This window comes from Pelodiscus sinensis, chromosome 1 (genome assembly GCF_049634645.1).
Source record: "Pelodiscus sinensis isolate JC-2024 chromosome 1, ASM4963464v1, whole genome shotgun sequence".
NCBI classification, from domain to species: domain Eukaryota; kingdom Metazoa; phylum Chordata; order Testudines; family Trionychidae; genus Pelodiscus; species Pelodiscus sinensis.
The window spans coordinates 85,184,847-85,199,775 of record NC_134711.1 but is presented as its reverse complement, the minus strand read 5'-3'; the positions used below and the strand labels follow the sequence as shown (position 1 = coordinate 85,199,775).

General features: G+C 43.9%; 1 protein-coding gene across 1 annotated transcript in view; it reads left to right on the top strand.

Annotated features, from left to right (window-relative positions):
* NUP205 (nucleoporin 205) overlaps positions 1–8,673 on the top strand; it is an 88,757-nt gene extending 80,084 nt beyond the window's left edge. The window contains exons 37-43 of the mRNA XM_006125865.4: positions 974–1,102; positions 1,296–1,422; positions 2,909–3,075; positions 3,387–3,510; positions 4,233–4,361; positions 5,107–5,180; positions 8,314–8,673. Of these exons, the coding sequence (XP_006125927.2) occupies positions 974–1,102; positions 1,296–1,422; positions 2,909–3,075; positions 3,387–3,510; positions 4,233–4,361; positions 5,107–5,180; positions 8,314–8,466 (903 nt within the window). The 3' untranslated portion in view covers positions 8,467–8,673. The remainder of the gene's footprint in view (positions 1–973; positions 1,103–1,295; positions 1,423–2,908; positions 3,076–3,386; positions 3,511–4,232; positions 4,362–5,106; positions 5,181–8,313) is intronic.
* The last annotated feature ends 6,256 nt before the right edge of the window (positions 8,674–14,929 follow it).

Genomic DNA, 14,929 nt, shown 5'->3' with positions numbered 1-14,929 from the left:
CATCCCTTAGCATGAGATCCCATGGAAAACCAAAGAAAGGGTTCCTGTTTTGTGCAATGTAATTTCTTTATTCATTTTAAAATTGTGTGGCCCGAATAATATTTTTATAACAAATTGAGTGAAAAGACAGCAAGTACTGTATTCAGCTCATATGCCACTGTGGTCATAATGGGTACGTCTAGACTACATGCCTCTGTCGCCAGAGGCATGTAGATTAGGCTACCCGGCATAGGAAAATGAAGCGGCGACTTAAATAATCACCGCTTCATTTACATTTAAATGGCTGCCGCGCTGAGCCGATCAGCTGTTTGTCGGCTCAGTGTGGTAGTCTGGACGCTGCACGGTCGACATCAAAGGCAATTGTTGACCTCCCAGGTAAACCTCATCCCAGAAAGCATACCTGGGAGGTCAGCAAATGCCTTTGATGTCGACCACGGAGCATCCAGACTACCACGCTGAGCCGACAAACAGCTGATTGGCTCAGCGCAGCAGCCATTTAAATGTAAATGAAGCGGTGATTATTTAAATCACCGCTTCATTTTCCTATGCCGGGTAGCCTAATCTACATGCCTCTGTCGCCAGAGGCATGTAGTCTAGACGTACCCCAAGAAAGAAAGGAGGATTTAATTTATTTTTCGCTCTACACCTTCCTCCCGCCAGAAGTATTTAGCAATAAGTATTTCTAAGGTGTATTTTAACAATTTACATGTGGAAATTATTCAGTGTTTGAGGTATCTTTAGGTGATCATAATAAACCTACTCTAGGAACACGACCATCTTGGTAGGAAGTTATTATTGCTGTCCTGTCAGACCGTGCAATATAAAAGGTATTTGACTTGAAACTGGTTTATTTGCTTCAAATGTACATGGGATTATTATTAATGCAAATCTGTCATTTTCCAGCTTGTAAATATCAAAGGAAATTTTTAACTCTTTGGCTGAGACACTAATCAAAGTTTGCTTTGTGTCACAGCGCCAGTGCTTAGGACTTCTAAGTCGGTTTGGTGGTTCAGACAGACTCCGTCAGTTTAAACTGCAAGATGATAATGCCGAGGGAGACCGAGTAAGCAAGAGGGATGAGATTGAGTTGGCCATGCAACAGGTGAGGAAATTGGGGAACGAAGTTATGTCTTCACAGCACTGCTAAAATCCTTAGTTGAGAATTGTGCAATTCCTGGGAAGGCTGATTAGGAGCTATCATACTGATATATGCAATTTGAAGAGTTCTGAAAATGGTGGTAATAATATTTCATCAGTCTTACTTTTATTGACTTGCTGTGATTTTTCTTTTGTAGATCTGTGCAAATGTAATGGAATACTGCCAGTCACTTATGTTACAGTGTGCCCCCACCTTTCAGCACACAGTTTGTCTGTTCACTCCTAGTCTGTCCGAGTCAACTAACCGAGATGGAACCCGTCAAGGTGGGTTTGTGGTTTCTTTGTTTTTTATGTATCCAAGACTGAATTATGAAAGTTGGACCAGTAGCAGGTGACGCACCTCATTCATGACATGAGCAATGTGCCTTTTCTAACTTGCTGTAGGTATTAATTATGCCAAATTGCAACAAACACGGGATGGGATTGGCTGAGATTGCACTACATTTTCACAAGTTATTAAGACAATACACCACCAACCCCAACAGTGCAAATTAAGTTTTTCTTTGTAGTAAATGTTTTGCAAAGCTATTACTAATAAATGTACTGTTACTGATACATTTTCATTGTGATACAAATGCCTTGATTCAACCAGTGACTTTTATTTTCCGTTTATTTCATATGTGTAAGAACATGGTTTTTCAAGAATTCTCCTTTCCCTGATAGAGCAGCCATCTTAAAAGGTGTAAAATTACTAATATGGTAAATGTTAGCTTTTTGAGACCTTTGAAGCCTGAGTTAGTTCAGCGAAAAATTATAGGTAGAGATCCATGCTGGAAAGCCTGAGTTATACATGGATTGGGTTTATGTGAAGTCATTTGTTTGTTTACCTTTCAGCAGCCCAGAATAATTGTTAGAGGACACTCAGAATTCTAAGGTTCAATAAGCCTGAGCTGTTGTGCAAAACATGGAAGTAATCTTTTGTGGCTGTAACGTATAGCCCCAGTGCTCCTGCTATGACTGAATAATGAGCTGCAGATGGAATTTCCCCTTGTACAAGTTGGACCTCCCTGATCTGGCACCCTTAGGACCTGGCTGGTCCCAGATGAAGGATATTGCCAGATGAGGGGAGGACATTTTTTGCCCTCCTGCCTCCAGCCCTTCCCCACCCCTGGCCCAACCATCGGCCTCCCAGCAGGTTACCCACCCATCGCTGACTCCTGCTGCCCTGACAGCTCCCCTGCCCGGCTGGGTAGTCCCGCTGCTTCTGTGCACTGGGATTTTGCTGCCACACTGGGCAGTCCTGCTGCCCTACTAGACAGCCCCGCTGCTTCTGTGCGTCGGGCTCCCACTGCCCTGCCAGCCTGCGGGGCTCCCAGATGCTAGCTCTCCACTGGGACTCTCTGATCCTGGAACATCCAGACCAGAGAGTCCCAGCTTGGAGAATTTCAACCTGTATAGCAGTTGGGCACACAGTGGTTAATCTTTTTTGTTGTCACTGATTAAGGAGGAGGGATACTGGATGTGATTTCTGCACAAAGCAGAAATTATAAAGTTTCATCACAAAAAAAAGATGTGGGGAATTGAATGCTAACAGCTATCTGCTTGCCTGCCATGTGTCAGCAACAGATGAAATCATTGAATTTTCTCCTAGAATCTCATCTATGTAATATATGTGGCCCACACATCAAAAATAAAGTTTACCAGTATTTCCATATCCTTGCACTATGGGAGTGACAAATAGTAGAGCATAAGCAGCATAGCCGTGGGGCTTCAAAGAACTTGTTTTAATTTTGGTGGTGATCTCTCTTAGACACACAACCTCCAGTGGTCCCATATTGGCGCCTGCCTGGCTTGGGCATCATTGCCTATTTGCTGAAACAGAATGCTAATGATTTCTTCAGTTACTATGACAGCCACCGACAGAGTGTTAACAAGCTACAGAATGTGGAGCAGCTCCCACCAGATGAGATAAAGGAGGTAATGGATTCTGTAGACTCTATCATGAACAGTCAGAAATATCTGTGGCCTGTAAATAAACTAAATGTAGAAATGTGTAGTATTGAGCTGTGACAGTCGTATACTTGTGCCTTTTTCCTGTCGGGGAATGGGGTAATGTTGGAGTTTTTTCTAATGACTGCAGCAAGTGAGAGGAAGGAGAAGAACAGAGAGAGACCTTCCACAGAAGACAAAGTTCTACAAAGCAGTTATGGGTATTTTCTTGACTTTTAACACTTTGTTCTGGTTTGCTACAGAGTGTTGAATCATTGCATCTTTTCTTCTTACTATAGCTGTGTCAGTCAGTGATGCCAGCGGGGGTGGACAAAATTTCTACTGCCCAAAAATATGTTTTAGCAAGACGGCGTCTGGTGAAGCTGATAAACAACCGGGCCAAGTTGCTTTCCCTATGTTCCTGTATCCTTTTGGAATTATGACAACTCCAGTGGTGACACTTAGAACATTGGAAAAGTCTGCTTAGAAATAAAATTAAATTTGTTTTATTGCTTAACCATCAATTGGGTTTCAGGCCACTTTAAATAATGCCAATCCTAGGCAAGAAGATAATGGCAATTAAATCAGTTGGTATGTTCCTCTATGCTCAGTATTTAAATATTTATTTTCTAGTTGTGGTACCAGCTCTGAAAGAAAGTCATTAGTACCATAGCATTATCTCTACAGAAGTTAACAACAAATAAAGTTCATTGACATGATTAGGGTGGTGATTCTCCTCCATTTGATGTGTGGTGAAGTGGAAATACAGCTGAACAACAAAGCACTTAAATCTGGAACCATGTAACAATAAAAAGAATCAAGTGTATAGGTTTACAAAGCATGCTGTCAGTGTATCCAAGCCATGCAAGTAACTAGAACTACTGTTGTGAAAAAATGGAGGGCCATGACAAGTAGGAGCTGCCTATCAGAGTCATTTAGGTCCCCAAGAAACAGACACCTCAATCTTGTCTTGCAAACACATGCTTAACTTTAGCCATGTGCGTAGGCCCATTGCAGTCACTACGCACGTGTACAGAGTTAAATATGCATGGAGCTTTTTGCAGGATCAGAGTTTTCTTTTAAGAGGGATACAATTTAAAACCAGCATAAATGAACTGTAGTCTCCTTCACTAGCACATCTACAGATATAATAGAAACATGCCTCTTCATTCTTTGGCGTCACCTGGAATACTATCTACTGCATTGCACCCCTACTGATTCCCAAGATTCGCTGCTTGCTTCCAGGACTTCATTTAAGAGCAGAAGGCTACAAGGTAACATTTCTCAAACCTCAAGGTGCCTTTGCATTTGTTTGTAAATTTAACATTAAAACATCTGGCAATATCAAGGGACTGAATACCAAAATTAAAGTTTTCTAAAATAGATGTTTACAAAACTTAACATTAATAATATTTTACTAATTATTATATAATCGTTTTTTGCTTAAATCCAAACATGTCTGTGGAATATTTGCAGCCCAAATATTGCTACATTGTAGTAGTGGATGAAAAGTAAAAAGTAAGTTTGTCCAGAAACAAGTGAAATTGACTAATCTTGTTTCTGTTGGTCAAACTGAGTGAAGCTGAAAAAGTAAAGTATAAATGGTAAAAATTAGACTGTATATTTAAAAAAATGTTTTCAAATGTAATAATTGAAGATGGTGATAGGAATAGATATAAGGACTTTTGTTTTTTAAAAGCATTTTAACTTGATACAATATTAATTCACCAGTGGAAACGAAGAGAAAAAGTCAGGGAAGGAAAGATAGCATTGTGAGACTGTTGTTGCTGACCGGGCCATATTATGTAATCCAGGGCTATTTGAAGTTAATACTCTAATGGTTGAGTGGGAATTCATCAGCAGGTCATGAAAAATCTATTGTGATTTTCTCTTAATCCGTATTTAACTTTCTATTATGTACAAAATAGGCATTTGGTATGTTAATCTTGCTTCATACCTCCAAATATAGGCTACTAAAGTGGAATGAAGAATTTAAATTTGTGATTTTTTTTTTTCAAGATTCCTTCAGTTCAGAGCCTAACTTGGATTTCAGAAATGGGAAGAATCGAGTGAGCCAGCATGATATAGATCAGGTGAGATGCGGCAGATAAAATAATTCTTAATTATAGCATGCCTGGTGTGGTGCTACCATGCAGTTACTGTCAACAGTCTGTCTATAGTTTCCATGTTTAGGAGTGATCTGTGATAACTTGTTGCTAAATACTTACTTGAACTACAAATAAGATATACCACAGATTTTCAAAAGGTATTTGGCAGCAATAGAGGTATCAATTGCACTGCTAGACATGTATTTTTAAATTATGCACACAGACATATTAATGCACAAAATCTGGATCATGGCAAATGAAATACCAAGAGCTAAATTACTGTTTTTTTTCTTATTTTTTTTTTGTAAATTAAACTAATAAGATGTAGCTGTTAAATAACTTGTTTCTGAAATAAGAAAATATCTGTTGCCCTTGAAGGATAGCTGTTTGGCTACATCTACACTGGCAGCTTCTTGCGCAAGAACTCTTTTGTGGAAGAGTTCTTGTGTAAAAACTCTTCCAGAAGAGAGTGTCTACACTGGCATGTGTTTTTGCACAAGATATGTGCTTTTGCGCAAGAGCATCCATGCCAGTGTAGATGCTCTCTTGCGCATGAAAGCTCTGATGGCCATTTTAACTATAGGGCTTTCTTGCGCAAGAAATTCATGTTGCCTGTCTACAGTGGCCTCTTGCGCAAGAGGGCTTATTCCTGAGTGGAAGCATCATAGTTCTTGCACAAGAAGCCCTGATTTTTATAAAGTAGAATGTCAGTTTACTTGCGCAAGAACACACGGCCAGTATAGACAGGCAACAAGTTTTTGCTCAAGAGCGGCCGCTTTGGCACAAGATCACGCCAGTGCAGACACAGCCTTTGTGTATTGAAGACAGAATACCTAATTTTGTGTGGTGCTGCAGCAGTTCATTTTTGGTCAGCTGCAGATGGACTATAGTAAAGAGCAGGGGTAGAAGAATGGCAGCTGGTTATGCTGTAGCTAACAAATTTCCACTGCTTATCAGGAGAGCCAGCAGCCTGTGGTGGGTCCTTAGGCAAAGTATGTGTGTGAGGCAGCTCCATACTCCCAAAGGGGCGGGGACTTGGGCAGAAGAGGCAGAGCCGGGGCAGGGAGCCTGGAGCATTGTGTGGAGCATGCCACATTGTATGTTAACAGTAATTTAAAAGGGCCTGGGACTCTGGCCTTCTCCACCATTAATAACGAAAATTGTTGTTCAATATATGGAGTTTTATGAACCTGTAACAGTGAAATTTTTGCCTACAAGTGCAACTCTGCTATGATTTCTGTATTTTAGAAGTCAAGTCATATAACACTAAGGCTCTAATTTGCCAAACATGCATGTGCTTAAATTGCAGCACACAAGTAGTGGTTTTTAAAGTCAAAGCATATATGTGTTTAAAATGTTAAGTATTTCACCAAAAAACCCTCCATAGAAATACCTTCTAGTGTATGATTTAAACTGATAAACCTAGGGATCTGTTAAATATTTGACAAACTAGATCAGTGGTTTTCAAAGTATGTGTCGTGACCCAGTACTGGATCGTCAAATGTCAGGCAATAGGTCACCTTGGATGTAGGGCTGGGGTCTCAAACTCATGGGCCATCTATGGACTGAGGAGTTCCACGATCCAGCCCATGTGCCATGCCAGCATTCAGTCTCTGCAGCTGGGGGAAGTTTGTCCATAGCCTTCCCCTAAACCCAGTCTCTGCTTCAGCCCTGCAAAATCTTTGCCCCTTTCCCCTGCCCCATTACACTACTTTCTTCAAGTTCCTTCCCCCGAGGGAAACAGCTTCAGGGATTACCGGAGGGCTTGGCACAGAGAGGCAGCAAGGGTTAGCCCCTCCCCACTAAGGATGTTAAGGACTAGCCGACTAGTTGCTCCCCCCGGCTTTGCTGCTTCTATCAGATAGAGCTGACCCTGGGTTCTGTGGAAATGCCACATAGAGTCCTGGATCGTTGGTGGAGTCCTGAGCTGATCTGGGCTCTGCGTGGCATTTCAAAGTGGCAGTGCCGCATGGAGCCCGGGATCAGTGGGGCACTCAAAGTCCCCCGCTGACCCCAGGCTCCATGCGGGCACTTGCACTTTGAACTGCATAAGAGCCCCCATGTACATTTCAAAGCTGGCACAGGGCGTGCAGATCCGAGCTCCACACAAACACTTCCACTTTGAAATGCACACAAGCCGGCGGGCTCTTGTGTATTTCAAAGCACGTGGAGCCTGGAGCCAGCAGAACTTCCCACTGGCTTGGGCTGCATGCGGAATTCCAACTTTGAAATGCACAAGAGCCCCTACTGGGGCTCTTGTACATTTCAAAGTAGGAACTCAGAAGTACCTATTTACTAGTTGAGTAGGCGATGGAAATTCCATCGACTACTTAACTAGTAATTTAACTGATATTTAACATCCTTAATCCCCACTGAGCGGAGCAGTAGGAGCCATGGTGAAGCAGAGCAATGCTGCAGTCTCTGTTCTTCTCCACCATAATCTCCCAGGCCAGCCGGGTTGTTCCACTTCACCGCTCTGCACACACACATCTCCTGGGCCACAGGGTCGTGCTGGCAGTGGCACAGAGCTAGCAGACGGAAGCTGCTCTTCCACAGCTATGCTGATGATGATAGTGGGGGAAACTCCAGGGAAGGCGGATTAAATTACTGTGGGGCAGCAGGCAGTGCCAGGAGATATGCAAAGGGCAAACGCGCAGAGGATTCTCTCCCCTGCCTCACCCCAAGCCCTGCCAGAGGGGTTGCCTGCTAGGAGGATCTGAGCATTAGCACTGGCCCTAAAGTAAATTGAGTTTGAAACCCCTGATGTAGGGTGACCCCTGATGTAGGTGATCAGTGGAGGTGCTAAGACAGGCTTCTTGCCTGTCCTGGCACCACAGACTGTACTGTGCCCCTGAAGCAACCACCCCAGAGGCTGCACTCTAGTCAAAAGTTATGTTGGGTCACAGGCATCATCAACTGGGTTGCAAGGAAAAAAGTTTGAAAACCACTGATCTAGAACATCTCTTCCTGCCCCCTCCCAAATATTCTTTTAAGAGTGGGCTTTAAGCAGTTGGAGGAGGTGTGGCATTGGCAAAGGATTGGAGATGATGAAAAAAATCTCTCTCAACGAGAGGACTAGGTACCACTGTCCTTTTCACCAATTTTTTCTTTTGCTCAGCTTCAGATTGAAGCTACCAACAGCTTTGGTGAATCTCTGCAGAAGAAGCTCCTTGATATTGAAGGGTTATACTCGAAAGTCCGGTCACGCTATACTTTCATTCAAGCACTTGTCAGACGTATCCGTGGTCTACTAAGGATATCAAGGACCTAACAGACTCTTCCTCATGCGGCCTGCCCCCGACAAGTAGTGAATCAGGGCAGACTTCCTTAAACTCAGATTTTATAGAACCTACCTTTTCTAAATTATGTCCAAAAATATTTTGTTACCTTTTTTCTTAGCACCAATTAATCAGTGTTGTATATTCTTTTTTGCCTACTGCCATCGTCACAGGGAAAATAAAGGATTTTTTTAAAGTTGCATTATGGTGACTGGAAATACAATGGAAAATTTAAAAAGAATCTCGAGCTTTTTATTTGGGAAATCTGCAGACCTTCATGTGATGATTTGAAATAAATGCAAAACCTCCAGGCTCCAATTATGGTATTCTCTCTGATACTGAATTCACACTGTGGATCACACAATTAATGGAAATGCAGATTTCTTAACCCTGTTTTTGCAGATGAGTGTCTCTTCAAAATGGATTGCATGGTGGAAGATCATTATTCCATCAAATGAATAGCCTGCTTTTCTGTTCCCATCTTGTCTTGTTCCCTTCCAACAGACATGAATTTAGGTGCAATTGTATGATTCTAGGTGCTGAGGAAGTGGTAAAGTATCTAGGAGGTGGGGGAGTCTGACCCATGCTGGGGAAATTTGATCAGTACAGTTGAGCTCTGTTCACTTGCTTCTCCTTCTATGTGACCTGTTCTGTATCTAAGCCTCCTTTTGTGTACATTCCTATTTGCTAGTGTGCCAAGCATTGGGCATAAAGATACATAAGGGACAGAATGAAATTTGTGACAAGAAACACATGAACATTGAGTTTGGCTCCATAAGTGGGGAAAAAAAAGAGCTACCAAAATCTTTTACATGGAAGAATAGTAAATCAACTCTAGTATAGATTGCCATATATTATCTTTAATGCAGACTGTTCATATTTGCAGGTGAGTTCTGTCATTTCTAAATTTCCATTGCTTAGTATTTTTTATTCACAGTTCCTCACATTTTGTATTGTACAGTAGTTTGGCATGTTTGACTGAGATTATTTTATGATCCAGTCTTTCAGTTTGTGAATATTAATGGTTTTGAAAGAATAGTGTTAGATACAACACTATTTGTTCTTTAATGAAATTTTGGTGATTCTCAATCATTTTCCCTTCTCTTCCCCAAATAAACATTTATCCTGTCTCCACAAAAGTGGTCAGGGCTCCCTGTGGAGAGACTGCAAAAATATAATTCTGGAAATCTGCTGGATTAATTTACTTTATTGAACCTTAGAATGCTATGATACAGTAATTGATTAGTATTTGTTCAGAACTTCAACTGATTAAGGGAATTCTTTAATTTTTGCCAATAATAATTGGTTAGGACTCCTGAATGCCAAGGAAATTAACTTGGTCTGTATTACACCAACATAAATGGGGCTATTGTAACTTTTCAAATTCTGGTTTATTCTTTGGATAATAAATTTTGTAATAATCTGTCACATTTTTACCATTTTTTAAAATAAACTAGTAGACCCTATTGCCCTAGTACCTATAGTATGCATTATCTGTAACCATTCTTCTTTTTTTCTCTCAATTGAAAAACAGGCATGTACCATTTTTCCTGTTTTACATCTGGCCACTCTGTATTTATCAGGAATATTAAGTATGTGCACTCATAGAATCCTAGGGCTAGAAGAAACTTTAGGAGGTCATCGAGTCCAACACCCTGCCCAAAGTAGGACCAACCCCAACTAAATCATCCCAGCCAGGGCTTTGTCAAGCCAAGGCTTTAAAATCTGTAGGGATGAGATTCCATCACTTCCCTAGGTGACCCATTCCAGTACTTCACCACCATCCTAGTTAAATAGTTTTTCCTAATATCCAACCTAGACCTCCCCCCACTGTGACTTGAGACTATTGCTACTTGTTCTGCCATCTGTCTCTACTGAGAACAGCCTCTCTCCATCCTCTTTGGAACTTCCCTCACTCTTCTCTTCTGCAGACTATATAAGGCCAGATCTCTCAGCCTCTTCTTGTAGGTGTTGTGCTCCAGCCCCCTGATAATTTTAGTTGCCCTCTGCTGGACCCTCTATAATGCATCCACCTCCTTTCTATAGTGCGGGACCCAGAACTGGACGCAATACTCCAGTTGTGTCCTCACCAATGCCGAATAAAAGGGAATAATAACTACTTCTTCAGGTAGTCCCCGTGGGTGCTCCACGTCTGGTGTCGGGCTGGTCCCGGCGCCGCAAATCGGAGCTTGCCAGAGCTGTGTGTGGCCAGTCCGCGCGTGTGCAAGCCGGTTTCGCGCCTTTCATCTGCTGCGTGGGGTCGCAGACGGAGCTCTCCCTTTGTCCTCAAGCAGAGGTTCCTCTTTCCCTTCAGTTAGTTATCTGTGGGGAAAGTTAATAAGTTTTAAAAGTTAAAAAGTATGAAAATCGTTGCTTGTTTAGCCCGGGTTGCGGGTTCGTTTAAAAAAAAAGAAAAGAGGAAAAGAAACCTAAAAACCGAAAACGAGCAGTTCTACCTCTATGTAGTGATATTGTTTTTTTCTGTTAGCTACTGTTTTTACCTCCACTGACTCCTCAATTTAAAAAAAAAAAAAAAAAGAAAGAAAAAGAAGAAGAAAAATAATACCTAGAGAAATCCGAACAAGCAGACCGCGGAGAGACGTGTCTCCCCATTCACTGCTCTCCCCATTATCATTACTGTTTAACTTAATTGTTAAAAAAAAAAAAAAAAAGAGAACAAAGCCATTGTAATAAAGAAATACAAGCGAAAAGAAAGCCGGGGACACAAAAGTGGCGGCACTTAGGAGGCGCGAACGCTCAGCCCTTTCAGAGTGCAAAAATGCCGGGCTCCCCTGGTTTTAAAAAGTGTGCTAGTTGCGCTGAGCCAGTGCCGGTGTCGGACGGGCACTCAGCTTGTATCCGCTGCCTTGGGAAGGCACATATTCCTCCAAAAGTGCACCCACTGTGCCAGCCTGACGACCAGAGCCCGCAAGGAGCGAGAACGTCGTTTAAAAGAGATCCTGTTCAATAAGGCTCTCATGCCTTCCACTGCCTCAGGATCCTCTGCCTCAGATCCCACGGCTGAAAAGCGGAAGGCTCCTTCTGAGGCTGTCTTCACCGAAAAGGAAGAGAGCCTCTCCTGCTCATTCCCTGCCAGCTGCTCCGCAATCGCGGGTGATAAGCCGGGTACCTCTCTCTCGAGGGTAACCCGTGCTCCTTCAACAAAGAAGCCAGCCGGCATTTCCCAATCTCGACAGCCCTCGGCGCCGCAGCCGGCACTGGGCCTTCTTAAAGAGCCAGCTACAGCGGCACCAGTCTTATCGGTGCCGAGTGCTGAGATGCCTGCAATCACTGCTCCTCACAGGGAGCTGTCTTCAGCACCGGCAGGGGAGCAGCATACTCCTGCCCAGATGCTTCCTTCTGAGCCTTTAACCCTTCAGTCTCCAGGCTCTGCACAGCCTCCAGCAGCATCAAAATCAAATGCCCAGGGAATCTCCCTGCGTACCTCGCCGGGATTGTATCGGGACCCATCTCCTCACCCTTGTGCTTCTACGCACCATACAAGAGATCACAGGGATTATTATCAGTGAAGTCTCTCATCTCGTCACCATTATTACAGAGAGCGTAGCTGTTCACACCAGAGATGTTCTAGATCTCCTTCTCCTACAAGACACTCACGCTCACCAACTCGTTCACCACGAAGCACCTATTAGGTCAGGTACAGCAGTGCTAGATCTTCTAGACGTTCATCATCTGCAGGGTCTGACCGACGTTATATGCATCATCATAGACCAGACTATGTTGAATCATCTCATCGCAGTCACTCTCGATCTCATCACAGGTCTCCGTGTTCCTGTCAGTCAATTAGCCCACACTCCGTGCATTCAGAGATTCTCAAACATTCTCCGCTACGACGTACGATACCGATCACAAATGTCAGACTTAGAAGAAGGGCAACTCTCGGAAGCTGACCCGGACATGTCTCCTAATACCTTTTCACCGGTGCCTTCTAAGAATGAACCGCTGTCTCTGGGCGAGACGTCACCTCCGGACGATCTTAAAGAATTCCAAGACCTCTTTAAACATGTCGCGCAATCCTAGGAGGTGCAACTTACTGAGTCCCAGGTTAAGCAGCATAAGTTATTTAAGAATTTACACCCCAAACAACAACGAAAGATTGCCCTCCCGATAGATGATGCTATCATGGAGGTAGCACAGGACATCTGGCAGACGCCAACATCAATACTGCCTACCAATAAGAAAATGGATAAAAAGTATTTTGTCTCATCCAAAGGCTTGGATTTTCTTTTTAATCACCTGCAGCCGAATTCCCTGATAGTGGATGCGGTTCGCCATAAGAGCAAGATGCCACAATTTAAGAATTCCCTACCGGATAGGGATACAATGAAATTGGACTATTTTGGTCGAAAAGTTTACTCCTCCTCAACCTTGCTACTGCGGGTTGCCAATTATGCTGCTCTTTTGTCAAACCATAACTTTGACAATTACTCCAAGCTCCCGGAACTTATGCAACATCTCCCTGACAATAAGAGGTCTCTCCTTAAAGCCGTTGTCCAGGAAGGGTTCACTGCATGTAGAACATCGCTTCAGATCGCCGCGAACGTCGCCGACACAGCCGCTCGAGTGATGGCAACAAGTATCGCGATGAGAAGAGCTTCCTGGTTATTGTCAGCGGGAGCCCCTAAGGAGTTGCAGTCCAAAGTGGAAGATTTACCCTTTGACTGTCAAAAGCTGTTTGCCTCTACTACCGATGAGGTTCTCCATTCTGGCAAGGACTCTCGTACTACCCTTCGATCTCTAGGGATGTACACGCCACCTTTCAAACGCAGGCGGTACTACCCCTTCCAGAGGAGATATGATTACTTCTCCTATAAGCAGCAACAGCAACGTGGATCTGACCAGCCTAGATTTAGACAGTGCCCTCAACGCAAAGGTCAGCAGCAGAATCGCTCTTCAGCTCGGCCTTCTCAGAAGCAGCAGGTTTGACTCCTGTGCTGGGGACTCGAACAAAGCTCCACTGGTCAACACACTAAAGCCTGCCACCACCTTATTCCACCACCGCCTGAGGCCATTTCTTCGTCAATGGGCCACCATTACCTCAGACTGATGGGTCCTAGAGGTCATATCATCAGGCCTAACGATCCTATTTGCGTCAGTCCCCCCTACTACCCCTCCCACCCCCTCCCTTCTCAGGAACCCATCTCGCGGGGCCGCTCTTCGAGTTTTTCACCTGCTCAAGATCGGAGCCGTAGAGAGAGTACCCGACGAATTCCGGGGGAAGGGGTTTTACTCCAGGTTTTACTCCAGGTATTTCCTAGTCCCCAAAAAATCCAGGGGGTGGAGACCCATCCTCAATCTGAGGGGTCTAAATCGTTTAATCCGAAAGCAGCGCTTCAAAATGACCACGCTGGCCAAGATCATGCCAGCACTAAACAAAGGAGACTGGTTCGCAGTCCTAGATTTGCAAGACGCATATTTCCATGTGACAATACACATAGCACGCAGGCGTTTTCTGAGATTCGTAGTGGGTGATGACCATTTTCAATACAGGGTACTGCCTTTTGGCCTCATTTCAGCCCCAAGGGTGTTCTCCAAAACACTGGCGGTAGTGGCTGCCCATCTACACGGGATAGGAGTCTCTATCTTCCCCTACCTCGACGACTGCCTCATCAAGGGACGCACCCAGTCAGAGGCACATCACATGGTAATCGTAACTCGGGATTTGTTCGATTCCCTCGGCCTTATTGTGAACATTCAAAAATCACGTCCTCAACCAACACAAATTTTAAACTTCATAGGAGCGTGTCTCGACTCCCAGTTAGAGGGAGTTCATCTGCCATCAAGCCTTTTCAACTAATACAAGACCTGATAAAAATAGTCTTGCAAGCTCCAACGCTCTCAGTACGCGTATGCCTCCAGCTTCTGGGTCATATGGCTTCGACGACAATCATAGTGCGCCACGCAAGGCTGCACCTCAGCTGTCTGCAGCATTGGCTGAGCATGGTGTACAAGCCTACAAGGCACAGCATCCGCAAGACTGTGATGCTTCCAGCACATGTCAAAGACTCCCTATTGTGGTGGACCAATCACAACAACATGCTGTCAGGAGTCACCTTCCACACACCGCAACCGTCAGTGAAGATAACCACAGACGCTTCTCTCATCGGCTGGGGTGCCCACATGGGCGCAAAAACAGTTCAAGGTCGTTGGTCCACGATGGAGATGATGCTCCATATCAATCTTCTCGAGCTGCGAGCGGTGTTTCGTGCCTGCAAACACTTCAAGTTACACATAAGAGGTACTGTAACCAGAATTCTGACAGACAATGTAGTGGCGATGTATTATGTGAACAGACAGGGAGGTGCCCGATCCCGTTCACTTTGTGCAGAAGCGATCCGCCTCTGGAAATGGTGCATTCAAAACAACATTTCTATAGTCACATCATACTTACCGGGTGCGAACAATACCATGGCGGATGCGCTGAGCAGACATTTC